Source organism: Hevea brasiliensis, chromosome 13, assembly GCF_030052815.1.
Source record: "Hevea brasiliensis isolate MT/VB/25A 57/8 chromosome 13, ASM3005281v1, whole genome shotgun sequence".
Classification (NCBI taxonomy): Eukaryota; Viridiplantae; Streptophyta; class Magnoliopsida; order Malpighiales; family Euphorbiaceae; genus Hevea; species Hevea brasiliensis.
In genome coordinates this window covers 85,199,006-85,226,804 of record NC_079505.1, presented here as the reverse complement: position 1 = coordinate 85,226,804, position 27,799 = coordinate 85,199,006, and the positions used below count along the sequence as shown (strand labels likewise).

The 27,799-nt window shown below is 34.5% G+C and overlaps 6 protein-coding genes across 6 annotated transcripts; 3 read left to right on the top strand and 3 right to left on the bottom strand.

Annotated features, from left to right (window-relative positions):
- Window positions 1-258: 258 nt before the first annotated feature.
- Window positions 259-1,916, bottom strand: LOC110663192 (uncharacterized). Its single transcript, XM_021822441.2, has 2 exons — window positions 706-1,916; window positions 259-582 (listed from the first exon to the last, which is right to left on the bottom strand). Exons 1-2 carry the CDS (start codon window positions 944-946, stop codon window positions 395-397), a joined length of 429 nt encoding a protein of 142 aa, XP_021678133.1. The 5' UTR covers window positions 947-1,916; the 3' UTR covers window positions 259-394.
- Window positions 1,917-2,255: 339 nt separating this feature from the next.
- Window positions 2,256-3,464, top strand: LOC110663191 (mavicyanin-like). Its single transcript, XM_021822440.2, has 2 exons — window positions 2,256-2,732; window positions 2,838-3,464. Exons 1-2 carry the CDS (start codon window positions 2,573-2,575, stop codon window positions 3,227-3,229), a joined length of 552 nt encoding a protein of 183 aa, XP_021678132.2. The 5' UTR covers window positions 2,256-2,572; the 3' UTR covers window positions 3,230-3,464.
- A 2,268-nt stretch (window positions 3,465-5,732) lies between these two features.
- LOC110663203 (peptide methionine sulfoxide reductase A1) lies at window positions 5,733-9,013 on the top strand. Its single transcript, XM_021822449.2, has 2 exons — window positions 5,733-6,413; window positions 8,531-9,013. Exons 1-2 carry the CDS (start codon window positions 5,874-5,876, stop codon window positions 8,780-8,782), a joined length of 792 nt encoding a protein of 263 aa, XP_021678141.2. The 5' UTR covers window positions 5,733-5,873; the 3' UTR covers window positions 8,783-9,013.
- Window positions 9,014-9,677: 664 nt separating this feature from the next.
- LOC110663204 (nucleoside diphosphate kinase 1) lies at window positions 9,678-11,494 on the bottom strand. The gene is made up of 4 exons (XM_021822450.2): window positions 11,330-11,494; window positions 10,776-10,824; window positions 10,453-10,684; window positions 9,678-10,033 (listed from the first exon to the last, which is right to left on the bottom strand). Exons 1-4 carry the CDS (start codon window positions 11,378-11,380, stop codon window positions 9,919-9,921), a joined length of 447 nt encoding a protein of 148 aa, XP_021678142.2. The 5' UTR covers window positions 11,381-11,494; the 3' UTR covers window positions 9,678-9,918.
- Window positions 11,495-13,966: 2,472 nt separating this feature from the next.
- Window positions 13,967-15,827, top strand: LOC110663202 (cyclin-U4-1). Its single transcript, XM_021822448.2, has 2 exons — window positions 13,967-14,453; window positions 15,274-15,827. The coding sequence occupies exons 1-2, from the start codon at window positions 14,119-14,121 to the stop codon at window positions 15,542-15,544; spliced, it is 606 nt and encodes a 201-aa protein (XP_021678140.2). The 5' UTR covers window positions 13,967-14,118; the 3' UTR covers window positions 15,545-15,827.
- A 1,408-nt stretch (window positions 15,828-17,235) lies between these two features.
- LOC110663201 (glycine-rich cell wall structural protein 2) lies at window positions 17,236-18,040 on the bottom strand. The gene has a single exon (XM_021822447.2). The coding sequence runs from the start codon at window positions 17,962-17,964 to the stop codon at window positions 17,491-17,493; it is 474 nt and encodes a 157-aa protein (XP_021678139.2). The 5' UTR covers window positions 17,965-18,040; the 3' UTR covers window positions 17,236-17,490.
- Window positions 18,041-27,799: the final 9,759 nt, after the last annotated feature.

Below are 27,799 nucleotides of genomic sequence, written 5' to 3'. Positions count from 1 at the left end.
ACCCACAAATCACACAGTTCTTTAAGTAAGAATGCACGAGTACCAAAATCAGGAGTATCTAATAATTTGCCCCCAAATGCACATTCCAATTTGATTCGTCCGCGTTAATGTATGCATTGCTGAAACTTAAAAAATCACAATATAGAAGATTTAGCATTCATGTTCTTGAACTCAGTTCAGTAGTAAATATGAGATATATGCCATAGAAATATCAAAAACGGCATATATGCTTTAGGAAAAGTGCAAATAATTCTCATAAGAGCATTGTGCACTCAGATTTGATTGAAAAAATAAAAAATTATAAAGCAAATGGGGTCTGAAAATGAAAGTCCACAAAAATAAAATTGCCATTTCTTCTGCGAAATTCGTTACTCAAAGAAAGATAACTCCATCATTAAGTTTTCTTTGCCAATTTCCTGGAAATTTTATCATCTGTTGTTCTTCTGGAGCCATCCAAATCTACCGAATCAATTGGTAAAAACCCTGTTTGTGTACCGTCACTGTCAGTATCAATGTCTCCTTCGATCGTCAACCCTTCAATTCTTGCTGCTATGGAATCCGTTTTAATTCCCACCTCCACATCTGCCAATCATCAGAAGATTCACTTAAATTAAGATCCCGTTAATTTTGATCTTATTAATTGCCATGATTTCTATTCCTGTTGGATTGCCTAGACTAGGCCTTGAGAAGAAGATAATGAGTTACCTGGATTGGAAAAGAACCATAAAATAAAGGCACAAAGCATCAGCACAAAAGGAATAACATGCACGGCATTCTCAGCAAACTTATTACGTTTTTCCTTCTTTGCCATTTCCGTGATTGGATCATAAGCTGGTAGTTCATTCTCTTCCGCTGAAGATGTAATTCTCATCCCTCCTGCCCCATTTTGCGATGAGTGAAGGAAGTAATCATCTGCAATCCTGGTCCAGCTCGCTGATCGATACATATCTTTTCTTTTTAGCTTCTTAAATTATGCACTAGTAATAGAAAAAATACAGAGGATGAGAAGAATGGGAAAGAGAGATTGTTACTCTAAGCACAGAAATGGAAGAATAGTTTCTGTTTTCTAGTTTTAATTGTGCGTTGGCAAGTTCAAGGGAAAAGGCATGGATTGGGGAGAATCTGTTTCTCTGATTTGTTGCCTTCACCTCCCCTTTTGTTTTTCCATACATAATTTGGGCCTTTGTTTTTAAATTAACGGTTTACATTTAATTTTGAATTATCTATTGCCAAATACAAGGGCAAGCTTCGGCAATTTTTTTCGGATCTCAACTTGGTCGATCTATGATGTAAATCTACCAGATGGATTTTTCCAGAAGAGATTGATTTAGCCTGTCCTGCAAAAACCCAACAAATAACCAAAGCTACGTACCGACACAAACTCTGTCATTGGCACACACAACTAAATTTTTACCAATGAGCCTTGACACAAGCCAATTATCAAATTGGTTAACTCCCTTCTGTAGACACATTACTAGCGATAAGGCGCTCATCAAAGGAAGAAGACAGAATGCTAACAGAGCAATAAGCATGAGTGTCAAGACCTGACCTACTCTATTATAACTCTCACTTCAAGCTAATCTATAATCAGCTAGTGCATCTGCAACCTTATCCCTTCTCTGAAGACTTGGAGAATTCTCGTGAAAAGACGATGACAGGCTATAAAGAGAGCAAAAACACCTTGATCTCTATCAAGATGATGAAGAACTACCCCTCAGTGACAAGTCTTCTATGTCCTCATCTTTAGCGTACTCTTCAAGCTCTTCCCTTCTCTAATGTCATTATTAATTAGAAAGAAAATTCAAGAAATCTCTGAAGCTGGTTTCTTTGTATTATTCAGGATGTTGATCATCCACAAGCTCCTTTTCAGTTCCCATTTTCTCACCCATACCAAGACTATGTAAGCGAGCAATTGATAGTCGAGTCCTCTCAGAGTTGAGCGTAGCCCTATATGCCAAATGCTTTTGTAGAGGCCATTGCTTAGCACCTGAAGATGGTCACCTACGTGGAATGATCAGAGTGTTTTGCAGACGTAACTCTCTTAGTTCAATTTTCATTGCGTAAACAAATTAATGAAAAGATCCAAGATGTCCCTTTGTTTGAGCAATAAAAAATGAATATAACCTTTTATTAAAAAAAATGTAATATTCAAGTTGATTCGGGACATGACGCACGTATAAATTGCTGAAGTCAAATGAGGAATTTGGAGTTGGAAGGGGTTTAACTTCTTGCACCAACGAGACCATTTGCTCTCACCCACCTCACCAACTCAACGAATCCTCAAGTTTTGACTCTATTGAGCATGCATCCCTCATGATCGACCACTGCCCCATAATAATCCCTTCCTTAAACAATGACTTTAGCCTCTTTCTAGTCTCTCCAATGATCTGATATGTTGAGCATAAAGTTTTGGTTGAAGGTGTAGATGTGAAAAACCTAAAAAACAAAGACCAGAAATCACGCAAATCTTGAAGTTAGGTCATCTAATGTTAATCAACCTTCGCACATTTATATATCGTAGCTGCGCCCATCATCTCCCTCTCGTGTTTGAAATATCCTCACATATCCATCCATGGCTAAACTGGCTTTGGTTTCCTTTCTTGTCATTCTATGCTTTGTGTTAACATCTGCTGCTACAACTTACATTGTGGGGGATAATTCCGGTTGGGACATAAGCACTGATCTTGATACATGGGCTCAGGGCAAGAATTTTGTTGTTGGAGACGTTCTCTGTAAGTATTTTCTTGATCTATATTCTGTATATTGTGGTTGTGATCTCTCCAACTTGATTCTTGAAAGTTCAATAATGGCTGTATTTTTTCATGGTTTTTACGTAGTGTTCCAATACACACCATCAAACAGTGTGAATGAGGTGACAAAAGAATCATTCGACGGATGCAACACCACCCATGTTATAAAAACATATACAAATGGGAACACCACAGTTACATTGTCAAGACCTGGTCCATGGTATTTTATTTCGGGCAACAAGTTGTATTGCCTAGGAGGAATGAAACTTGAGGTAAATGTACAAGGAAATCAAACAGATTCCCCAGTTGCTGCTCCTCAAGCACAACCAGGGGCTGCTCTTACTCAGCCTTCCTCTAAGAACAACAATCCGATTCCGACTTCTTCAGGAATTGTCTATGCAGGTGGAAAGGATTCTCTTGTAAAAGCCTCCTTTGGTTTTATGGCCACTATATTGTGGTTGAGCACCTGCGGATATTGAAGACTTGAGGACTCCCTTCCGTCTCTTACATGAAGGTTGTTGTATTGACCCATTTCTTATATTCAAAATCTTATGTAAAATCAGGATCCTGTCAGAATTTTTTATTCGTTTAAGCAGGTTGTCTTCAAAGGTTGGAGTGGTTAATGCTCGGCTCGCATGCAAACTGGTATATACACCCAATCAATAAAAATTTAATAAATCTTTACTATAATTTTATATAATTAGCATTTGAAGATTGGTTGGATGTACATGTTCAGTATAGATATTATGAAATCTATTATCTAAATAATTATGACTAATGAAAATCATTAAGAGCACATTTATATATATGACCTGCAACAGTTAAAGCTCTCCAATTCATTGATTTACCATTAATTTGCTTAATCAATGTGAACATCTAATTACGTGATTAGCCGAAAGCAGCTTACAAATGCTAGAAAAAGGTTCCAGATTTCTCTTGCATTTTTCGTGCCCCTTTCCTCAATCTAGTATGCCAGTGAGAAAGCGTGCGGTCCCATTTGAAACCCATTTACATGAAGAGATCATCACAATCACGTTCAATATCAAATGATTCTCTAAGCTGTCCTGTGGAATTTTTGGTTAAGTTTTATATTCTCTTTTAGACTTGAGAACGAAATTGAACTGCACAACCTTCTTAAAGCAGGCGGCTAATTTCATTTTATTCCATTTTCATTATTTTCTTTTTGAAAAGTCCAAAATATAATGATACTCATGAAAGGGAATAAAGGAAAATAAATCGTTTAATATAAATATTAGGGCTGAATAACGATTTGTTCGATTTAGTCATTTCATTCACTTTTCAATTAACCAATTATTAAAGAAATAATCATATGCCTTAGACTAAAATGCATGTAAAATTTAAAATTATCCTTCATTAATAATTTTTCTTTTGATTTTTATGAATTATTTTTAAATATAGAAAATTAAAAGTGAATTTTGCTCGAAAAATGTTTCATTAATTTTTTTTTGGAAAAAAAAAATTTCTTTGCTAATAGATGGCATTTTTAGAATTTTTTTGCATGTATTTTAGACTTCTAATTATTTTTTTTTAATGATAAATTTATAGAAAATTGAATAAAGGGATTTAATAGTTCACTGATTTAAATGTTAATAACTAATTAATTTTTTAAATAAAAATCAACTAAAAATTATAATGATAAGATATTAATATATTAGGTCTAGTTTAATTCAAAATAATCTATTTTCTGAAAAATATAATTCTCATACAATACATTTTTTAGAAACTTATTTTGTTAAAAATATAATATAAATATATTTGATATACATATGACTTTTATAAAAATCAATAGTTGATAAACTAAAAGAAAAATTAATAAAATATATTATACTTAATTATATAAATGTAATTTATTAAATCTTTTTAAATAAAATAGCTTACTTTTCATGAAATTGATTTAACAATGAAAATCAAATGAGAAAATTGTTTTACGCTTAGGGTGCGTTTGGTACGGGATTAATGAGGATTAATAATTAATTTTATAATTTTTAATGTTATTTAGATACTTTAAAATGAATAAGTTAATTTTTAACTTCATTAACATTTAATCTCTTTTTAGGAATTAAATGTTAATCTTGGAGTGTGTAGGTTAACAAAAACTAAACATACTATTTATATATCTATTTCCTATTTCTTCTCAACTTGTTTTATTTTTTGGTTCCTTCATCTCCAAAAACTCTTCATCTCCTACAACAAGAAAAATGTATGATTTTTTTTTTCAATCACATGAACAAGACTATAAATTTTTTAGGTGTAAAAAATATGAATTTTTATCTTGTTTATTATATTATGAGTTGTAAAAAAAATATATATGTATATATTTTCAAATTACCTTTACTTGTTATGAACTAATGAAATCTGTATATATAATCTGTAAATTAATAAAATTTTTCTTTTACTGTACCAATCAAAACATATGGCCATCCCTTCATATATATATATATATATATATATATTTTTTTTTTATATGAGCTAAAATTTTTAACCTTGTACCAAACATCATTAATTATTATATTATTAATTATTTTTTATCTTTCTTAATAATTATACTCTTAAATTTTATAAAATTAACACTTAACACTCAATTTTTTAACCCCATACCAAACCAAAGGCACCCTTAAAAGGAAAAAATTTTACTGTCTACTTATCCTTAGCTAAAGCATGGTTCTTTTATAAAACAAAATGGTGAAATCAAGTAATTGTTGGTTCGAAAGCCCAAAAGCCCAATTTTTAATGGGCTGAACTAATAGAAGATGGAATTATTTCTCCACATCACATCGAAATGAATAAAATAAAAGTAGCCCTTTTCTGCTTCACCACCTTCCCCAAAACAAAATAATAACATCTTAAATTAAGAAAATAAATAATGAAAATGAAAAAAAAATCAATTAAACAAATATTTTTTTCCATAAAATTTATATTTTTAAAATTTATTACTCAAATTGAAGGCTTTATATATTTTTTTAATAAATTTTCATATTTTCAGTAATAAAATGGAATTATGAGACTGAATTTCGCACAGCCGAGTGCAGAAAAAATGAAATGTAAATTCTAGAGTAAAATACCTGAACACGTCACAAAAACAGGCAAAACAGGCACAAAAGAATGAAAATGATCCACAATCTAGCAACCTCCTCCACCACCGCCAGCTCGCGGCTCCTCCTCCTCGTCTCCTCCTCTCTTTCCAAACCCTTCATATGTCTCTCCAAAAAGCTTCAATTTTCTTCTTCTAAACCTATTACTTCCCCTCAGAACTCCAGGCCTATCTCCTATTACCGGGCCCCAATGAATATCCTCAACAAACTCGGTTTTGGCACTAGGTCCTCTGACCCATCTACCATCGACCCAACAATCCCTCAGAGCTCGGACGACGACCTGCCAGCCGCTGGTCAGCAGTTCGTGCAGTTTGGAGCTGGCTGTTTCTGGGGGGTTGAATTGGCCTTCCAGAGAGTTCCAGGCGTCACCAAGACCGAGGTGGGTTACAGTCAGGGCCTCTTGCATAATCCCACTTATGAGGATGTATGTACCGGGACTACCAACCATAATGAGGTGGTCAGAGTGCAGTATGATCCTAAAGAGTGTAGCTATGAGACTCTTCTCAATGTTTTCTGGGCTAGGCATGATCCTACTACCATGAATCGCCAGGTTAGTTTCTGCCAATTTCTTTCCTTTTTTTGTCGGATTATTGCTATAAAATGATCCTTGTGATTTCTTTTTACTGAAGTTTAGGTTTTTAATTGTTGATATGATGCGGATACTTATTGAGGTTTTTTTTTTGGGTAACCTTAAATTGGACTATTTTCTTCTGGGTTTCGGTTAGCTCCTTAAACATTTGTTTAATTTCGATAGCTCGATTAATACTTTTGGTGGTTTATTCATTATGCGTTTTATTTGTTTCCTTGTAGTTTTTTTTTTTTTTGAAAAATAAAAAATTGTGCTGCGGTTCAATTTCGATGTTTGGGTTGATGGTATTTATGATCACGGTAGTGATTCTTAGGGTTTAAGTAGTTAAGTGGATGTTTCTTTGTTCGACTGATCACAGGATGTGTTTTTTAATTTCTAGTTTTTGTCTTTCATTCAAGTATCTTGATTCAACTTCTGGCCAAAGGATGTTTGAATTTTCTCTGGCTTTTAAATCACTTTATTTCTTATTGTTTGTCAGTTTGTTGCTAAATATCGAATCTTACTTACAAATTCCATAGGATAACCTACATGGGAGGTATTAGCCTGCCAAAACTGGAGCATTGCTGGTGTGTTTAGGCTTGTTGTCAACTATCAGCATGGTTACAGGGTTGCTCAATGCTCAATAATTCCAAATTTTAATTTGTCTTGTTTGCAACGCATAGTTGATCAGAATTGTGGTTACATAGAGCTCATATTTTTTGGTCCATGGAAGACAGTAGGACCAGGTTACACAAGTAAGGAAAACCCTCCCTATATCTCCTTCCAAGTCAAATCAATAGACAACAATCCTGCTTATCCATAAAAGAGTTGCTGGCCTCGGAATAGAATCCACAACTGCTTCACACCCAAGCAAGTCCTATACAAATGTCTCCCACAAAGAACTCCAGTTGGCAAGTCCAGTTGAGTTCAGGTGGTCTAGTTGTTATGTATTTACTACATTATTTAAGCTGGAGAGTCTTAATATATCGTAAAGATGAGGTTGTTGTGAGTTTTATGCACGTTTGAGACTTGTCGCCCATTAAGGAATTGATGGTTATCAGGTGGACATTTTACTTTAGCTGAAGCCATTTCAAGAAATACGCTTCTCCACTACCATTTCAAGAAATACATTTCCCCACTAAGTGCATGTTCATAATGGAAAAAAAAAAAGGTTTTTTTCTTTTACAACTGAGAACAGGAAAAATTATAATTACAAAAATAAACCACCCCATAATTAGAACTGCCTTAGGCTAATAACTGCATCCTCCCACTTGTCTACTGATAGGCCTTGGGCCATACTAAATGTTGGACATTCTTCACTGGGGAGTTTTGCAAGGATGGGTCCCCCACTTTTACTTGGAGCTTTTAATATACACCATTCTCTAAATATGAGCCACAACATCAACACTCTCTTGTTGCTTCACTTCTCTGAATTCTCCATTTTCCTCGAGTAATTATGATTTCTTTTTAGCTCTGTATATTTCATATGCAAATTGACTTGTGAAGACATCTAGATAGAAACTTAGGTTCATACGTAACTCCTTTTCCTCATTTTTTTTAGTTACTTTGGAACGACCTACATTGTGGCTTTCTGGCTGGGTTGGTTTGTTCCAAATTATAAACATGGTTGGTTGGAAGGCACCTCAAAATTTAATCCATGTTGAGGATTTTTTGGTACCCTTTTTTATACAAGTGGTGATTATGGTAATTCATTTGGATTAAATGCAACCTAAGAAGGATATGATGAGAATTTGAGGTTTGGTTGCCAAGATGAACTTTAGTGGTTACATGATGTCATAGGATCCATCTTTGACTTTGAGGAACAGGTTTCAGTTCTTTGGGGATTAATAAGAATAATCACTTGGCTTGGTTGGAAAATGTGACAGCATCTGTCATATATGTATCTGAATCTGTAGCCATGGGATGCCCTCCTTTGCTCTTATTTCAGTGATACATTATTATAGTATTACCAAGTCTACAAAACTGATGCTATGTATATGTGCACAATCATGGATTCATGGTACCATATGACAGTTTATTTGTCTTGTGGCCTGATCATAATTTGCTTTCTAATATCGTGAAAAATCCTCACTGGGCAGGGAAATGATGTGGGAACACAATATAGATCCGGAATATACTATTACACCCAAGATCAGGAAAAGGCAGCTCGAGAGACTTTGGAACAACAGCAGAAGCTCTTGAACCGAAAGATAGTCACTGAGATTTTACCTGCCAAGAAGTTTTATCGAGCTGAAGAATACCACCAACAATACCTTGCCAAAGGTGGTCGTTTTGGATTTAAGCAATCTGCTGAGAAAAGCTGCAATGATCCAATTAGATGCTATGGCTAAACTGCCTCCTCCCAAAATTGGAAACACTGGAGACTAATTATTTATTTTGATATGCCCTAAGCTTTAGTATACTTGGCTGGGGTGAGCATGTTCTGTGTGTCTAGTTAACAGGACATGGATCCCTAATAGTTTTATGTATGTAAGGTGTGTGCATTTTACTATTTGTGTAAAGCTTTCAGCCTGGGCAAATTAGTTGGTAAATAAGAAATAAAGTTTTATATTGTTAATGAAGTTTGTTATCTACGAAACTGGGTCTTCTAATCTGATCTAATTGGAAGCATGCTTAAAGATGAGCAATTTCTTTTTCATTTTTTCATCTTGAAACCTAGGACGTATGTAGCCTTTCAATGGGAGATGCATTTTGGCTGTACAAGACACTCGCGTTTTTGTCATATCTGAAATGCTGATATCACTAAACTAAGTTGATCGGGTGGAGGTGAATAAGTCGGAGGCATGAGTTCGTGAAAAGTGATATGAGTTTACTCAAGTTAAGATCAATCATTACTTAATAGGTAATTAGTCCTTCATCCTTACAAGAATTCCTTGTAAACTTCAAATGTGGATCGATTGAAATGCTTGACAGGCCACTGGAACAGATCGGGGAGGTAACCTGAGAATGTACCTAGGAGCAGTCAACAATTACAAGCAGCAAACGATCTTTCATCCGGCCGTTTTAAGAGCCAATCCTTTTCTTGTGTAGGCCATAACAGGCAACCGAAGGCTTTTTAACTTTCCACGATATGAAGCATCTCTTATTTTTTCCTACTAGCACAGAAATGAGGCAACAAGTGCCCATGATTGATTACCATCAGTAGGTCCTCGGACTGTTAGTGATCTTTTTCCAAACAGTTCAATTCAAAGACCTTATCATTTACCAATTTTGATACCAGCTCTATTATATATAAAGCTAATTTTCTTAGTATTACTCATGCATATGCCAAGATTTCTCAGTTCATAGCAGTTACACACATCAGAGGAAATGTTCTAGGGATATTAGAGGAAGCAAAACCAAGCTTCCTCGTTTGACTAGAATGTATGCACTGGTTGTTGGAAACCATAGTTGCCCACAGAAAAAAGAAATAACCAGGATGACTCTTATTGTTTTCATAGCATAGCAACCCACCAATGGGAAAATTTCACTCGTAGATCCAGGAATGAAGGCTGCTCTGCCAGTTCACTGTGCCATCAGGGAACCACAGTGCAATCTCTTTCTTAGCATTCTCAACTGAATCGCTTCCATGAATGACATTCCTGCAAGATTATCAAGTACAAATGTAAAAACATAGAAGCCATGTAACAATTTAAGCATTAACAAGCCACAAAAAAAAAAAAAAAAAAAAAAAAAAAAAAAAAAAAAAAAAAACTTGATCCAAGAAATCTTTTCGCTTTGCAATCAGAGGAAACTAAAAGAAAATTTCATCTCCTTGGCCTTGAATGATCAGAGTTTGACTCAAATTTATGAACACCAACTGTTCTCATCCATATATCATGGAAAGAGATACCATTGGATGCTAAATTACAGTTTTGAAAGAGAAGCACGATGACCGCATTTGAAAATTGAAATCCTAAACTCAATTCTTGATAAAAATGAAACAAAATGAACATGAAAAGCACAAAAAGGAATAAAACCAATATGCCAAACAGCTGCAAATCAATTCTGAATGAAGTACCTTCCAACTTCAACTGCAAAATCACCACGGATGGTGCCGGGATCCGACTCTGAAGGTTTAGTGGCACCAATGATCTTCCGACCAGTTGCAACAACATTTTTACCTTCCCATACCATAGCAGCAACAGGACCAGAAATAATATAATCAACTAGGCCTTCAAAGAAAGGCTTTGATGACAGGTCCTCATAATGCTTCTCAGCAAAGGGACGTTCCACACTCATAAGCTTCAACCCTGCATTTTAACAACACACTTGACACGTTGAAAACAAAAAAAATCAAAGCACTAAAACAAATAAGACTGTACATCAAATTTGAATCATTACCTTTCAAGGAGAAACCTTTCTTCTCAAACCTGCTAATGATCTCACCTACCTAAGAATTTACACTTGACCATCAGATATAAAAAGTCCACTGCCTACTTCCATTTGTTTAGTAAAAAAAATTAATGATATATTCTAAATCCACCTTAAAACAATATACCCTCAACTAAATTTCACAATTTACCATTGCAGAAAATAATCACTTTTTTCTATAAAACCAGTTGTAAGATTCTCCAAGTACCGATCATGTAATTTTACACAAAGTTCGACAGCTGAAAATAAGATTATTGTCAAGGAAATTCCATTATCCTTCATTCCTCGAGATTAAAACGATAATACTGAAGCAATCAAGCAAGTAACCATAGTAGACCATTTTCATATTACTACAGAGCTAGCCTGTCAATATAACCACTAGAATCTGGAAAGCCCAACAAGTTGAAAATCTTCCGAGGTTTTCATTTGATAATCAAGTATTTGGGCATGCTAATGATCTAGAAAACTAAAATCAATAACCCTAACAACAAATAATACGTATATGTAAGAGTAAGAAAAGAGACCAAGCCTCTCTGGACGCCATCAGGTTTGATCATGATGAAAGTCTGCTCCATCTTTCGCTTTTTCTTCGACCTCAATCTTTCGGTTTTGCTGTGATCAGACGGGGTCACAGGGGCAGTAGTGCAGTCTGCGGACCAATGACCAGAAAGCAATCAGCAAGCAGCCAAGCTGAGAGAAAGAACAAGTAGACAAATTTACACACTGGCCCATTGATGGATGGGCCTGCTTCAAGGATCCAATCTTGGCCCAACAGTCGTAAGTGGTAACTCGTATGTCGTATACTCTGCAAACGTTATTCACTACGTTGATCGAAACGAAAAAAAAACAATGTTATGAACAACAAGACGGTTCAACTTTTTGAAATTTACTTAAAACCTTAGCATGAGCCGATATGCTTGTTGCCCCCCAAAGTCTTGTAACAATAATAGTAATAAAATAAAACTATCCAATATGCTTGTTGCCCCCCAAAGTTCAAAGTCTTGTAACAATAATAGTAATTAAATAAAACTATCTGCCACACCAAGACAAGATCCTCCAAAGCAAGGCAATAGGAATTAGGAGCATACGATCTGTCACATGTTCTTTAAACATATCTCGCCGGCACGGACAAGCCGGAGCATGAAACCCTGGGTTGCCTTGCCACCATGTTAAGCGGCTTCTCCTTTTTCTTTTCAATTTTTAGTGCATTTCATTTATTTACTCATACTCATGATTATGTGCTTTGTTTTTCCTCCATATTTGCCCTTTGGAATAAAAAATAAATTATCGGGTATATGATCATGTTGCTTCTAGCTATATGGTTTGCCTGGTCTACAAGAAAACGCAGCAATCATTGGTGTGGTGGTTAATCAATTTAATCCTAACATAAACCAACTAAATAAGTTTTCCAAACCATTAATCCTGGCGGATGGCATAATTATAGGGAGATTTAATTAAACCGTTGGATTGAAAAATGCTAAGTAAATTACTTGGATATTCTTGCCGTTTTGATGCAAACGAATTTGCAGCAACTGGTTGGCTAATTATCCTATTTGAGGGTAGTGGTAGTGGAAACAAATACAAGTTGGTATCTGCATTCTGCATGCTCATCATATCCTCTAAATGATTCGGATCGAAAATGACCAATAGACATCCCAAATTTGTATAAAAAGCTCAGTTTTGCAATAGACTAATTGGACTGGATTTTGTGTAGAGATTAATTTCCTTTTGGAGGTAGTGAACAAAATGGTTTTGTTGAAGTTTGAAAGGTTACTTGGAATGCAATTTTCAGAAGGAACAAGCCCAAAAAAGTACAATGGGAGAAATTATAATAAGCACACGGATGTCCTTGTGAGCACATCTAGCTATTAGCGGTGAAAGCTGGCATAATTCTGATGATTGCCCTTCTTTATGCCCAATGCAAGTAAAGCCAACCAAATCTTGAAGCTTCAAAGGAATTTTGGTTCCTGTCAACCTATGGCTTCACCTTTACTTCTCTAGTGGGAAAAAAAAAAAAGAAATAATTAGGCATGAATTGAGATGGATCTATATCAGATCTAGACGTTTGTTGGGACCATTTTCCATTTTTAATACAGACATTGTCATAATTATTAGCATAATAACAACTCAAATCTCCTATGCAGTGTCCATCTCCTAGCCATAATATGCATGTGATTTTCGATTAATTAACCATCTAATTACTCGATAATTATTGATCTTACTAGAAGGTTAGGCTATGAATACATTTTGTACTAGAATGGCATAGAATTGTTAATAATTAGGATCTTGATGTGGGTAATATACAATCCATGTTGATTCCAGGCCGAAAAACATCTGCAGACTCTGTTTACTAATGCTAAAGAGGCACTTGAGATCAGTACTAAGGTGGTCACACAACTTGTCTATTCTATTCTAGGACCCTGGGTTGCTTTGTTATGTCACATCCTATACTATTTCATTATCCCATATACCACTAACTTTTCTTCTTTTAGAAGAGAAGGCATCATCCCACTCACTCCAACTTCAACTTTTGGGTAATTTATTATGTATTTAAATCCTATCTCTTGGAGATAATCCAACTTTAATTAGACGTATTAGTATGAAATTAAAGGAGGATAATCCATTTCCCTCTCAAATTTGAAATTCCATGGCACCTCTAGTGTTATGAGAAACACAATGTGACCTGTGGGGACATAACCGTCACTATGATGCTGTTCCTGCCAAGCTCCACCCACCAAAAAGGACAAAGCAAAAAAATACAAATAATTTTGAAGGAATTTCTATGATAATTATATATATATATATATATATTATGTTTTACTAATATTTACCTAGTTGATGGTAGAAAATAGGAAAAAGTGAATTAATAACCAAATACTTGTAAAAAAAAAAAAAACCATAATTATATATCCAGGCATTTCATTATTCATTAGCAGGTCAGACATGCGTCAATAAACCCCAAATTGCCATTATTATTATACTAATTAAAGTCTCACCTTTCATGTCATCAGTTGTTGAATTCAATCTGTTGCAACTTTTCTATCTATCATTTTTTGATGCAAAAAGAAAAATAAAATAAAAAATGCCCACTTCCAGTTCCATTCCCATATGGGTCATTATTTAAAAAGATTGGGAGATACCTGTAAATTAAATATTAATGACCATTCCCTTTCATATAAGACGCAAGAATAGGAACCAAAGTCCATCCTCACACGCTACACACGCCACAAAGCACGATAACCCGGCTGTGTTTTCATAAAACACAGCTAAAGTTCTGCTAAAACGGCCAAAAAAAATCTAAAATTAATCAACAATGGCGGATTTGGAGGCCACAGTAGTGATGCCTAAGATCATTACATTCCTCTCCTCTCTCCTTCAACGAGTAGCGGAATCAAACGATCTTACCCGCCAGTTATACCCACAGAGGATCTCGGTCTTCCATGGCCTTACCAGGCCTAACATATCCATTCAAAGCTATCTGGAAAGAATCTTCAAGTACGCCAATTGTAGTCCCTCCTGCTTCGTAGTTGCCTTTGTGTATCTTGATCGCTTTGCCCAGAGACAGCCTTCTATTCCTATCAACTCTTTCAATGTTCATAGGCTGCTTATCACCAGCGTCTTAGTCTCTGTCAAGTTCTTGGATGACATGTAAGTTTTCTTGAAAACTTTATCATTCTGGGTTTTCCCTGTGGATTAAAGTTCGATGATCTCTCTATTTCTTCCTGCATGACAAGTAAATTGTGTCAGTAGTTTTGGTTAAACCAGGATCTACCCCTAATTAATACAAAACATTCTTGAATCTTGCTTAATAAATGCTGATTTTGTTTCCTATGTGTGTGATTTATTAGTTTTAATCGTTCTTCTTGTAGGAATTTACTTTATTTCCAGAGATAGTTATGATCTGGAATTCTGGGCCCAACAGTAACAGAGCATAAGGCCAATTTGGTAAAATCATCTTAGTTATGTAGTAGTGCACAAACTCAGCAGCTAATGTATAGAGGTTTGAATTAGGAATTGCCAAGGAAAAGAAGACAACCATGTGAAAACCACACCTAAGTTTGTGGTGTTATTTTCTCTGTCCATATAGGCATGCCTGTAAGTTCCATCAATCTGGAGCATATTGAAAGCATGTGTCATTATCATTATAGAGAGATAGAGTCGGTGACAGCTCAATCAAGCTCATGCATTTTCTTTAAAAAAAATCACTGGCTAGCTATCCTCCTTTTATTTGGGGCATCAAAAAGAAAGACCCTACACCTTACCCTACTTGGCTGTGTTTATTGACTGCCACAGGGTGCAGCCACTTTGCTTTTAGTGATTTGTCTGCTATTTCTTTTCATTTTCATCTCAGAGTGTAGTTTTTTTCTCATAAATGTGCATGTGGCCATGAATTCACATAAACATGGTTTTAGCAATCTTAAGTCAATGGCTATTGGCTAATGGATTTTCTGGTTTTTGGCCTTTTCAGACATTACAACAATGCTTACTATGCCAAAGTTGGAGGGATCAGCACAGCAGAGATGAATCTTCTTGAAGTGGATTTCTTGTTTGGTTTAGGGTTCCAATTAAATGTCACACCCACGACCTTCCACACTTACTGCACATACCTCCAAAAAGAGTTGATGATGCAATCTCCTATTCAATTAGTAGACAATCCTCTAAATATGGCAAGGCCCCTAAAACTCCATTGCTGTTTCAATGAAGATGAATCCACCCATCAAAAGCAACTTGCTGTTTAGGCCTTTTTTAGGATAACCAAAAAAATAAAAAAAGTTGGATCAGTGATTCTGTCTATTTGAAAAAAAAAGAAAAAAGGGTAGATTTTTAGCAACTTGTAGGTTGCTGCTCATGTGGGATTGGGGATTTTTTCCACATGAAATGTGGCTTTGACATATGGTCAAAACTCTCATTTGGCTTTCCATGATTTGAACCTGGCAGTGTGTGCTTTTGACACATTGTCACCCTCTTTGTGATTCAATCTTTAGTCAGCAATTGAATCCCTCCTCATCCCCTTCTCTCTCTTTCTCTCTCTGTCTCTTTCTTGTTTTTCATAATTTTTACAGATCAGGTTTAAGTACGGAGTGTATTTTGTCATTACAGCAATCTGCTAACATGATGTAATCATCACGAACTATTATTGATGAAGAGACATCATAAGTAGAAAAATCCAAGCAAACATAAATCCATGCAATGCTTCTCTACACATTTGACAATTGCCCCTTGATGCTCGGAATGATTTATGTCTTGCTATGAACCCTTGTGATCAGAGGGTTGACTTTCCCATAAATCTTAATAAAATTAAGGCTAATTTTATTGATTTATTATTATTTTTTTTTTACCTTTCATCTTTTACAGTGATACTAATTTTAACAATTCAACCCAAATTAATTAAAAAAATTATTTTATTTTCCATGACTTTAGGGAAAAGAAGTTATTTTATATTAATTGGCTTAGATTCAAACTCTAATTGCCTGATCAATATAAACAATTTCCGTTATAATAATTTCTTTCACCATTGTAAACAGAAATACACTACACCAGCCATTGGGCAATTAGAATTAAGGTGGCCTGGAAAAACATCATTCGACTATGGTTGGGCTGGAAAACTAGAGATGCTTGACCCGAGCCCAACTTAGGTTTAGACTAGCTGTTCAATCAAATGCCACATGACGTTTCAGAGTGAACCAAAGGGACCTCCTCTCCTGGACTCACGAGCACCTGAACGTTGAAATGGTTATAGCTTTTGGGCTTCTGGTCTCTAGGCTATAGTCTCTTCTTTTTTTATACCTGCCCTTTATAAATGTATATAGCTATGACATTGAAACTTACTTTTTTATGTTTTGTTTTAACAGTTTGGAGCATGCAAAAAGAAATTAATTTTTGAAGCAAGACTAAATATAATTGTTGCTGCAAAGTATGGAAAAAAAAAATCTCTCAAAATCATAATGCCAATATGGTTGGAAACAACGCTATTACCACGCACGTTTAAAATAATAAATTTTATAACTATTATTATTTGAATATATGATTGTTTTTTTTATCATTCAAGGGTTATCATGATTGTACTTGCGTCGCGTGACTCTGAGAAAGTCAATTGTTTGTAGTGCAGGAGCAGGAGTTCTATGTAGCACAACCAAATGGCAGAGCAGAGGCCCCCAGCCCCATAGCCATACCAACTGCGTTTTGTGATTTAGCGTACTGTCGTTTTCAATTTTCTTCATCAATCTCTTAGAAACTATCGTTATACATGTATTGTAATATTGAGGTTTCATATGGCTGTCTTTTCGTTAAAATGATTAGCCACAACAGTCGTACTTGAAATTGTCATTTCTACTAGATACTTGCACTTGAAAATCAAAGTCTTCAAGATCCTCTATCAGTTGGCTTCTTCACGATAATAGCAAAGTAATTCTTAGCATATGGCTGGAGATAAGAAACAGTAGTCAATAAACTTTATAGATGCTCATGAGATTGAGTGGAGGATGGAAGTAAGAGAATAGCATAGGGAAACCTTTTCATAGTAGAGAAGCAAACGTAGTTAAGCCACTAAGAAAACATAAATGATGATGATACAACCCAAACTCAAACTATATAAGCTATATATAATTCTGAGCTTAATATTTCAAGCTCACACTTGCACACCATGCACACTGTATCGATAGAATCGAACTTCATGCTTTCTGTATCAACCATGGTTGTTTTTCCCCCTGGAATCAACCGGCGAGTAACTGCCACCTGCCCCCCCGCTTCCTCCACCAGCGCCGCCACCACCAGAGTTACCTGACCCAATTCCAGCCCCATACCCACCGCCGCGTGCACCACCACTTCCAGACCCATAACCATATCCCGATCCCGATCCTGACCCACTTCCAGACCCAAACCCAAACCCAAAACCCCTGCCAAATCCATTTGCTGACCGGCCTGAACCGGAACCATAACCCCATCCGCTGCCGGGACTCGACCCCCAGCCCCAAGTGTAGTCCCAGTTGGGGCCATGGCCGGAACCAGTAACCCCAGAAGAGCCGCCGCCTTGGCCATTATTAGGTCCGGTAGGCATTTCAGGAGAGACCAATTTCTTGTCACCAGCAGTGGCAGCAACAGAAACTCCAATTATGAAGATAAGAAAGAAAAGAGTAAAATGAAAGGAGATGAGATGCATATTTTGAATTAGTTTAACGTGAAGGGATTAATTATTGATATCAAAGTTGGCTTGTGACTACTGACCAGGTGTGGTATGGGTATATATGGTGGAATTCTGATGTTGACAACTGGCTCAGCGGTGACCGTTTTCATATCTACCTTTTTCCATAATACACAATTTTTTTTTTAATTTTAGTTAGAATTACAGCGTATTTTAAAGGAATTTTCAATATATTTAACAATAAAATTTTTAAAAAATAAATAATAAAAAATATTAAAAAAAAAAGGTTCTCAGTCTCTGTTGACCCCACAAGCTCAAAGGAGTATAGATTTTGATGATACCAAAACTCAACTAAAATCAAACTAACATTGTGTTAAGTGTTATGCTTCTCAAAGAATAAAGAAAAAGACTCAAGGAATTCATGATGGATTCGTATTTTTGAAGAAATGATGACATTTTAAGATAACACAGGACGAATCAAAAGAGATAAAGGAAGAAAATGTTATCTTCCAAAGCTGCATTGAAGATCAAATTTAAAGATACATGTAGTATAGAAATTAGTTTTAACTTTTAAGATTACTTGTGAAAAGAATTGAGGAGTAGAAATCAATGATACTTATTTTCAATCCCTCAAAAGATTTTCTTTTAAATATCTTCAATGGCCTAAAAGCATTTGATTATGATTTGGTGTAAAGTTTTAAAGTTTTCAAAGTTATGCAGAAAAGTTTTTTCTGGTATGCTAACTGGTTTGCTACTTGTTTTGGTATGTTAACTGGTTTGCTACTTTTTCCGGTATGCTAACTGTCTTAACTCTGCACAATATCGCAGAAAAAGATAAAATAATAGCTATTTTCTTGAAATTCGAAATTTTAACGTTTAAATGAGTTCTCAAACGGTCAAAAACGTTCCAAAGCTATAAATACACCTATCCTTGGCCATTTTGCACTTAATGAAAGTCTCTCTACTGTTTCTAACCTTTTAAGATCATTAAAGCTTTCATTCAAAGTGCTCAAATTATTTTTATTGCTCATCATTGATTTATCTACTCATCTCTTCTTTATAGATTCTGTTGTATTGAGTGAGATTGAGTTTTAAACACTTTATTATCATTTATAAGAGGTCATTCAAGCACCTATTGAAGCTTGATTGTGAAGAGTGTTTGAATAACACTTGGTAGAAGTGTGAAGCTACTTGTAAAAGCTTTGGTGAGAAGATTTGTAAAGGGCTTTTGTCTCTTGCCTTTAAAAGAGAAGAATAGTGAAGTGAAGACTCAAAGTGGGATCTTTGAGAGAGTGGATGTAGGCTAGTTGAGCCGAACCACTATAAAAATTCAGAGTTCAACTTTCTCAACCCTTACTCTTTACATTTATGCATTTTAACTTTTTGATTGAAGTGTTTTTGCTGATATGAAAATTGACACTATTTATTGTTAACTTTGTTGCAAACTGAGAAAATTGGTTTACTGCTGAATCTGCTGATATCTGATTTAATTTGCTTATTGTTTTATTTGCTGTCAACTAATATATCTGGTGTACTGCTCTGTTTGCTGTGTTGTGAATTTATTCAGATTACTGAAATTTTTAATGAATGCCAATATATTCTGTTAGATCAGTATACTGATTGCTTATGACCCAACTTTGAATCAACTTATCAATAGAGCTGTATTGTTCATATTTCACATTAGAAAATTAGGTTGAACCAAGTTGTAATTTTTTAAAGGTTTTGAGCAATAACCGAAAAATTGTTTTTAGAGTCCAATTCACCCCCCTCTTGGACATATTTTGAGACATCAATTTGGTATCAGAGTTCGTCTCTCTTGCTTGAGGATTAAACACCTTAGAGTGATCCATACACATGGTTGGTTCATCTAGAAACTTAGCTGGTATATCTGCTCCCTTAGCTGAAGGTTATTCAATCACCAGACCACCACTTTTTAATGGCATAAATTACTCTTTTTGGAAAACTAGAATGAGAAACTTTATACAATCTGTTGATATTGATGCTTGGAGAATAATTAAAGATAGTCCTTATATTCCTTATAAAACCAGTGAAGGAACAGTGCAAATTCCTAAAGCTGAAGTTGAATTTGATGATAATGATTAGAAGAAAATTTCTACAAATGCCAAGGCTATTAACATTCTTCATTGTGCTCTTGATATTAATGAGTATAATCGTATTTTAGGATGTCAAACTGCAAAAGAAATATGGGACAAACTAGAAGTCACATATGAAGGAACTGATGTAGTGAAAGAGTCAAAGGCAAACCTCCTCATCCGTGATTATGAGTTATTTGAGATGAAACCTGGTGAAACTATTGCTGAAATGAATACCAGATTTACAGATTTTGTTAATCTTCTTAAAGCTCTTGGAAAGAGATTTGAGGAACAAGAACTCGTAAAGAAAATTTTGAGATCTCTTCTAAAGTCATGGGAAGCAAAGACTACTGTTATTCAAGACACCAAGGATTTCAGAAAATACACCTATGATGAGCTAATTGGTTCTCTCATTGTACATGAGATGATCTACAAGAAAGATGACAAAGAAGGTGATCAAAAGAAAAAGAAAGGTATAGCCTTCATATCTGAAAAGGTAGATGAGAAAAAGAAAAGTGTTGCTTTCAAAGCTAGTTCAAGTGATGATTCAAGTGCTTCAAGTGATGATGATGAAGATATGGCTATGATAGTCAAAAGATTCAAAAGAGCATTTAGAAAAGGTGGAAGCAAATACAAGAAGTTCACAAAGAAATATACTCCAAAGACTCCAAATCATTCAAGTAAAATAGTTTGTTATGAGTGTAACAAACCAGGCCACATTAAGCCAAAATGTCCTACATTGAAGAAGAAAAACAAGTTTAGAAAGGATAAAAGTAAAAAGGCAATGGCGGCAACATGGAGTGATAGTGACTCTTCATCAAATGATGAAACAAGTGACAAAGATGTTGCAAATGCTTGTATAATGGCAATTGAAGAAAAAGGTGAAAGCTCGCACATTGAAGATAGTGAAAATGAGGTAAATCTTGAACTTTCTAATGTTGATGAATTAGAACTTGCATTTGTAAGGACATATGAAAAATATAGATCTTTTAAAAAGAAATGCAAAATTTTAGTTCATGAAAATTGTGCTTTAAGATCAGAAAATATTTCCTTGAGTATGGCTTCAAAGGAAAATGAATTTTACAAATCTCAAATGAAATTATTTAAGGAAGTTAATGATGAGCTTCAAAGATCAAAAGAAGTGTGTGAACAACTTCTTGAAAAAAACAGAATTCTTGAAGCAAAAGTTGAAAAGCAACACTTGATATACTTCTTGGGAATCAAAGATCCACAAATGAAAAATTTGGAATTGGTTATGATGGATTTATGAAATATGGAAAAATACAAACATTATTTTGTTAAAACTTCATCTTCTTCTCAACCAAATATTATATGCTTTTATTATAATCATAAAGGTCATATGATTAATGCTTGTCCTATTAGGAAAGAAACCTTTAAGGCAAAGAAAGTATGGGTGCCTAAAGAAACCCTACCTAATATTACTAACATACAAGGACCCAAAGTTGCTTGGGTACCTAAGGACAGTTAACTGATTTCAGGTCTGCTTAAGGAGTATGCTGGAAACAAAACACTGGTACATAGATAGTGGCTGCTCTAGGCACATGACAGGAAATAAAGCAAATTCTCCTCTCTTACTTTGAAAGAAGAAGGTTATGTCAAATTTGATGATAAAAGTAAAGCTAAAATTATTGGATGTGGAACTATTGGTAAAAATCATTGCATTGAGAATGTTGCATTAGTACAAGGATTAAAATATAATCATTTAAGTGTTAGTCAACTGTGTGATAATGGTTTCAAAGTTATTTTCAGTTCTACACATTGCGAGATTCATGGAAACAATATTATGTTTGCTGGTGCTAGAATAGATAATATTTACCTACTTGATTTGACAAGTCTTGAAGAAAATTGTGAAACATGCTTTATGACTTCAGATGATAGTGCATGGTTATAGCATAGAAAATTAGGACATGCTAGCATGAGTACACTTGCTAAACTTTCTAGAAGGAATCTTGTTAGAGGGCTTCCAAAGTTAAGATTTGAAAAAGAATTTCAATGCAAAGCATGTGCACTTGGTAAGCATACAAAATCATCTTTTAAATAAAAAAAATGTTATAACTGCATCTAGACCATTAGAGTTATTACATCTTGATCTTTTTGGTCCAATCACACCTAGAAGTCTAGGAGGCAAGACATATACATTTGTAATTGTTGATGATTTTTCAAGATTCACATGGACTTTCTTTCTTGCTCATAATGATGAAACCTTTGATATATTTGAAGCTTTTTGCAAAAGAACTCAAAATGAAAAAGGTTATTGCATTACATTTTTAAGGAGTGATCATGGAAAAGAATTTGAAAATAGTTTGTTTGAAAATTTATGCTCTCAAAATGGTATTTATCATACATTTTCAGCTCCTAGAACTCCACAACAAAATGGAGTTATTGAAAGGAAAAACAGATCTTTGCAAGAAATGGCAAGAACAATGCTGAATGAAAACAGTTTAACAAAATATTTCTGGGCAGAAGCTGTAAATACAACATGCTACATTTTGAACAGAGTTTCCATTAGAGCTATTTTAAAGAAAACTTTTTATGAACTTTGAAAAGGAAGAAAACCTAATATTGCATATTTTCATGTCTTTGGTTGCAAATGTTACATTTTGAATAACAAATACAACAATCTCAAGAAATTTGATGCTAAATCTTATGAATAAATATTTCTAGGTTATTCAACAAATAGCAAAGCATATGGGATTTTCAATAGAAAAACCTTGACCATGGAAGAATCAATGCATATATTTTTTGATGATGCTAACACTTTCTTGCAAAGAAAAGATTCTTGTGATGATGAAATTGAGCAAATTCTAAATTCAAAGAATTCAAATAAAGATGAGCTTGATTCAAAACAACTAGTGGAGGATGATCAAAATCATAAAGAAGAAGAACTTCCTTGCTCCACAAATGTTGAAGAATTATAAATTGAGGAACCTCAACATTAAGATATTCCACAAGAATGGAGGTACTATAGAAATCATTCCAAAGATGACATTCTTGATAGTCCATCACAAAGAATGATGACAAGAGCTCAACTTAGAAGATATTTTGGTAATGTTGCTTTTGTTTCTCAATTTGAACCCAAAACATATGATGATGCTCAAAATAATGAAAATTGGCTTTTTGCTATGCAAGAGGAATTAAATCAATTTGAAAGAAATAAAGTGTGGACACTTGTTCCTAAACCTAAAAAGCATTCTGTTGTTGGAACTAAATGGGTATTTAGGAATAAGATGGATGAAAAAGGACATGTAATTAGAAATAAAGCTAGACTAGTAGCTCAAGGATACAACCAAGAGGAAGGTATTGATTTTGATGAAACCTTTGCTCTAGTTGCTAGAATTGAAGCTATAAGAATGTTGTGTGCATTTGCATGTTTTAAGAATTTCATGCTTTATCAAATGGATGTTAAAAGTGCATTCTTAAATGGATATATTGATGAAGAAGTTTATGTGGCTCAACCTCCTAGTTTTGAAGACCCTCATTTTCCAAATCATGTTTACAAGCTTACTAAAGCTCTCTATGGTTTAAAGCAAGCTCCTAGAGCATGGTATGAGAGACTTAGTAAATTTTTGCTTGAAAATGATTTTAAAAGAGGAAAAGTGGATACTACTCTTTTCATTAAGAAACTAGAAAAAGACATGCTTATTGTGCAAATCTACGTAGATAATATTATTTTTGGTGCTACTAACCATTCCCTTTGTAAAAAATTTTCCAATATGATGAAAAGTGAATTTGAAATGAGTATGATGGGTGAACTTACTTTCTTCCTTGGATTACAAATCAAACAAATGAAAGATGAAATTTTCATAAATCAGTCCAAGTACATAAAGGACATGCTAAAGAAGTTCAAAATGGAAGATATGAAAAGCATTGGAACCCCCATGAGCTCAATAGTTAAATTAGAGAAAGATGAAAAAGGTAAGGAGATAGATAATAAACTCTATAGAGGTATGATTGGTTTTTTACTCTACTTGACAGCATCTAAATCAAACATTCATTTCAGTGTATGTTATGTGCAAGATTTCAATCATGTCCAAAAGAATCTCATCTTGTAGCAGTCAAAAGAATTTTTAAGTACCTCATTGACACACACAACATTGGCTTGTGGTATCCAAAATGTGAATCATTTGATCTTATTGGTTATAGTGATTCAGATTTTGCTGGTAGTAGATTGGATAGAAAAAGTACTTTTGGAACTTGTCAATTTATAGGTCATGCATTAGTTTCATGGCACAGTAAAAAGCAAACTTTTGTTGCACTTTTCATAGTAGAAGCTGAATATATTGCAGCTGGAAGTTGTGTTGCACAAATTTTGTGGATGAAACAACAGCTTCAAGATTTTGAAATTAAATTTGATCACATTCCCATAAGATGTGACAATACTAGTGCTATAAACTTGTCAAAAAATCCTGTCCAACACTCTAGAAGCAAACATATTAAAATTAGACATCATTTTATCAGGGATCATGTTCAAAATGGTGATATTCAAATTGAATTTGTCCCTTCTGAAAAACAGCTTGCTGACATTTTTACAAAGCCACTTAACGAGGAAACTTTTTGCAAAATAAGAAGAGAACTTGGTATGACTGATGCTCTTGCTTAATTTTTGATGCATTCTCATGTTTCTATATAAAAATAAAGTGATATATGTTGGTTTGTTGTGTTAAAAATGCGTTCTAATATTTCTGGTGCAATTTGAAAATTTATGGGTGTGATCTAATGTGAATAGTATTCTACAGAATTTGATTGCAGTGGCATACTAATCTGTTTGCTAAGTGCTTTACCACTACTTCTAATTTTTCATTAGCAAACTGGTAGTCAGGTCTGATTGTACTAAAAATCTAAGATTATTATTCTTTTCTGAGCGCCTATTCTGTATTTTTTAAAAGGCACATTACTAAAATACCTTTTTATTTAAAGCATTGCATCATTATGTATTTTGAGGGTAAAATAGACCTTTTACATATTAACCAGTGCGGGACTCAAAAATTTTTCAGAACTATCAATCTTCTCTGCTTCTCCACTGGTACACGGTATCCATCATTCTGTAAAAATTTCCATTTATGTCTTTTCAAGTTTAAAATTCAAAATTTCTTCTCTTTTCCGACGCATCGCCTCTCGAAACTCGATCAAATGCATTGTCTCTCTCCATTGTCAACCCATTTCATTCACAACCCTCTTAACCATCATCTCCCTTCATCTTCTTTAAAATTTTCGAAACCCATTGGCTCTAAATCAAATCGATCGTTCCGCATTCTTCAAGTTAGAAAATCCCTAAAATATTCCTATTCATTTCCCATTATCTCTCTCAATCTGCCGAAAGAAATCATTCAAAGTGATTCTCGTCGGATTAAAATTTTCTGACGCATTCTCTCCTGTCATCATCGATTCGTATTCTTTCTCTACAAGTCTCAGGTATTGAATTCGAAACATTAATGGAAACGTGTTTTACATTTTTTTTGTGGTTGTTCTGTTTGTTTTGCTTTCGTCTCTCATTCTTGAAATTAGCTGATAAATTTTCTTATTTTGAGTATTCACATTATGCAAAAATGCGCTATATGACAAAATCATGAATTTGTTGTTGTTGATTCTCAAAAACCTGAATATTTCTTACTGTCAGTCCTAAATTTTTTTCTAATACATGACATTGTGCTAAAAATGTGTTGATATGCTTCTAATGGTTATACATTGACTGCTCACATTGTTCATTTTGTGAACCTAGCTTTCTCTATCCCTACTGCCAATTTTCTTCTGGTTTCGTCATGGCACGGTCAAAAGGAAAAGGCAAAGCAAAAGTCACTACACCCTCATCATCTTCAGATTCCACTGATGCGAGCGTCCCTGCATCTTCTCCTCCTTAGAGAGAAGTTCTTTTGGTAATTGGAAAATCAAAAGAAAAGTCCAAGAAAAGGACTAGTGAGTCTGTCCAAGAAAAAGGTTCCAAGAAGAAGAAGACTTCAAAAGCTCCAATTGCGCATATGGAAAGGGCCATTCATGAACCAAGGTACATTCACTAGCCTACTTTTAATGAAGTCTCTGTTCCTTTACAGTCTCTATTTGAATATAAAAAATGGGACTAATTATGCTCTAACACTGAAGGAGTATATATGGACTTAGTTCAAGAATTTTATAGAAATTTAAGAGTTGATGATACTGAAAGAGATGAATCTTTTAAGGTAAAAATAAAAGGAAAAGTCTATGAGGTGATAGTAGAAAGGTTAGCAAAAGCCCTGGCATCCCAAACAGTGGGAATAGAATTTGTTCTCACAAAGAAGTATTTGCTGTTGGCGGGTTCAATAAAAGAGATTTTGAGGCTGAAGTGTTTAAAGGAGAAGTGAAAGATAAGACTAGCATTACCCATGCTCACCAACACATCAAAATTCTTCATAGCTTTATCATCTATGTGCTGAATCCTAGAACTGGTAGTCCAAACTATTTAAGCACACTTGATCTCTGCATAATTTGGCATATTGTGAATGAAATTGAGTTTAATCTTGCCTACTTTATGCTGAAGTAAATTATGAAATGGAAACCACCTTACAAACTACCCTATGCCCATCTTCTTAATGGCCTGTTTAGAGACTTTGGGATACCTCTGGAAACTGAGAAACTTAAAACAAATATGATCCTAATTACAAGTCTGCAGAAAGATGATGATGGCAGAAAACTAAGGTTTGAACAAGGTGTTAGTTCTAAGGATAGTCCAAGTGATACTTTTAATGTTGAAGAAATTCTGAAAGAAGTGAACAATTTAAAGCAATTTATTGAGATTGAATTTGGAGAAATACAGAAATTTAGAGCTTTTCAAACTGTTCTTATGAATGCTCTTGATTCTAAGATTGATGGAACTGAAGGAACGGAAGCGTGAAAAACACAAGATTATACCATTGAATTCAAAAATTTTCACCTAGGGTCACATGCACCATGCAAGATCTATTTTTATCTATTTGATTTCAATGATAAACAACATATTAAAACTCTTTTAATATGTTTTTGGATCTGTATTTGCCATTTAAGATTTTAAAATTAATCAGATTAATTTTAGAACCCTAGATTAAATCAAGAACGATTACACTAACCTCTTGATGTGCTGCAGCGTGTCTGCGCCTTTGAGATTCGTCTTCAGGACACCAGATGTTGTCCCTCTAGCTTGTCCACACCAAGAACACCTATGGCAGCCCTTGAACAGCTTCTAAAGCCTTTTCTATTAATTAGAAATTCAAGTTCTGCCTTTTAAGAGATTAGAGATGTAAACAGGACACTAGAAACAATTTCTAGTGTTCTTAATTCAAGAGATTGATGGCTAATCTCTTTGAATTGATGAGAGATGAAGAGAAATAGCTGGAGAGGCTCAAAGTGGCGTGACAATTGAGAGGAGAGGCTGCTGGTTATGTTTTCTTTTCATAACAACACTTAAATAGCTAGGTTAACATATTAAACTCTTGCCACATGTCACCCTTTGATTAGCTCTAGGTTTAAGTGACCCAATCACATTGTGCCAAGTGTCAAGCCTATATTTAATCTTGATTTTAATCATCTTACATGATTAAAAAACATTTGGCAAGCTTATGTGTTATGCCATGTGTCACCATCTCATGGTGCCACGTGTCACACTGTGAAATGACCAAAATGCCCCTGTGTCTTAATTTTGAGTTCTCAACCCAAAATAATTATTTTTCTTCTTCTAATTAATTTATATCAAATATAAATTAATTAATTAATCTCTATTAATTAATTTCTCA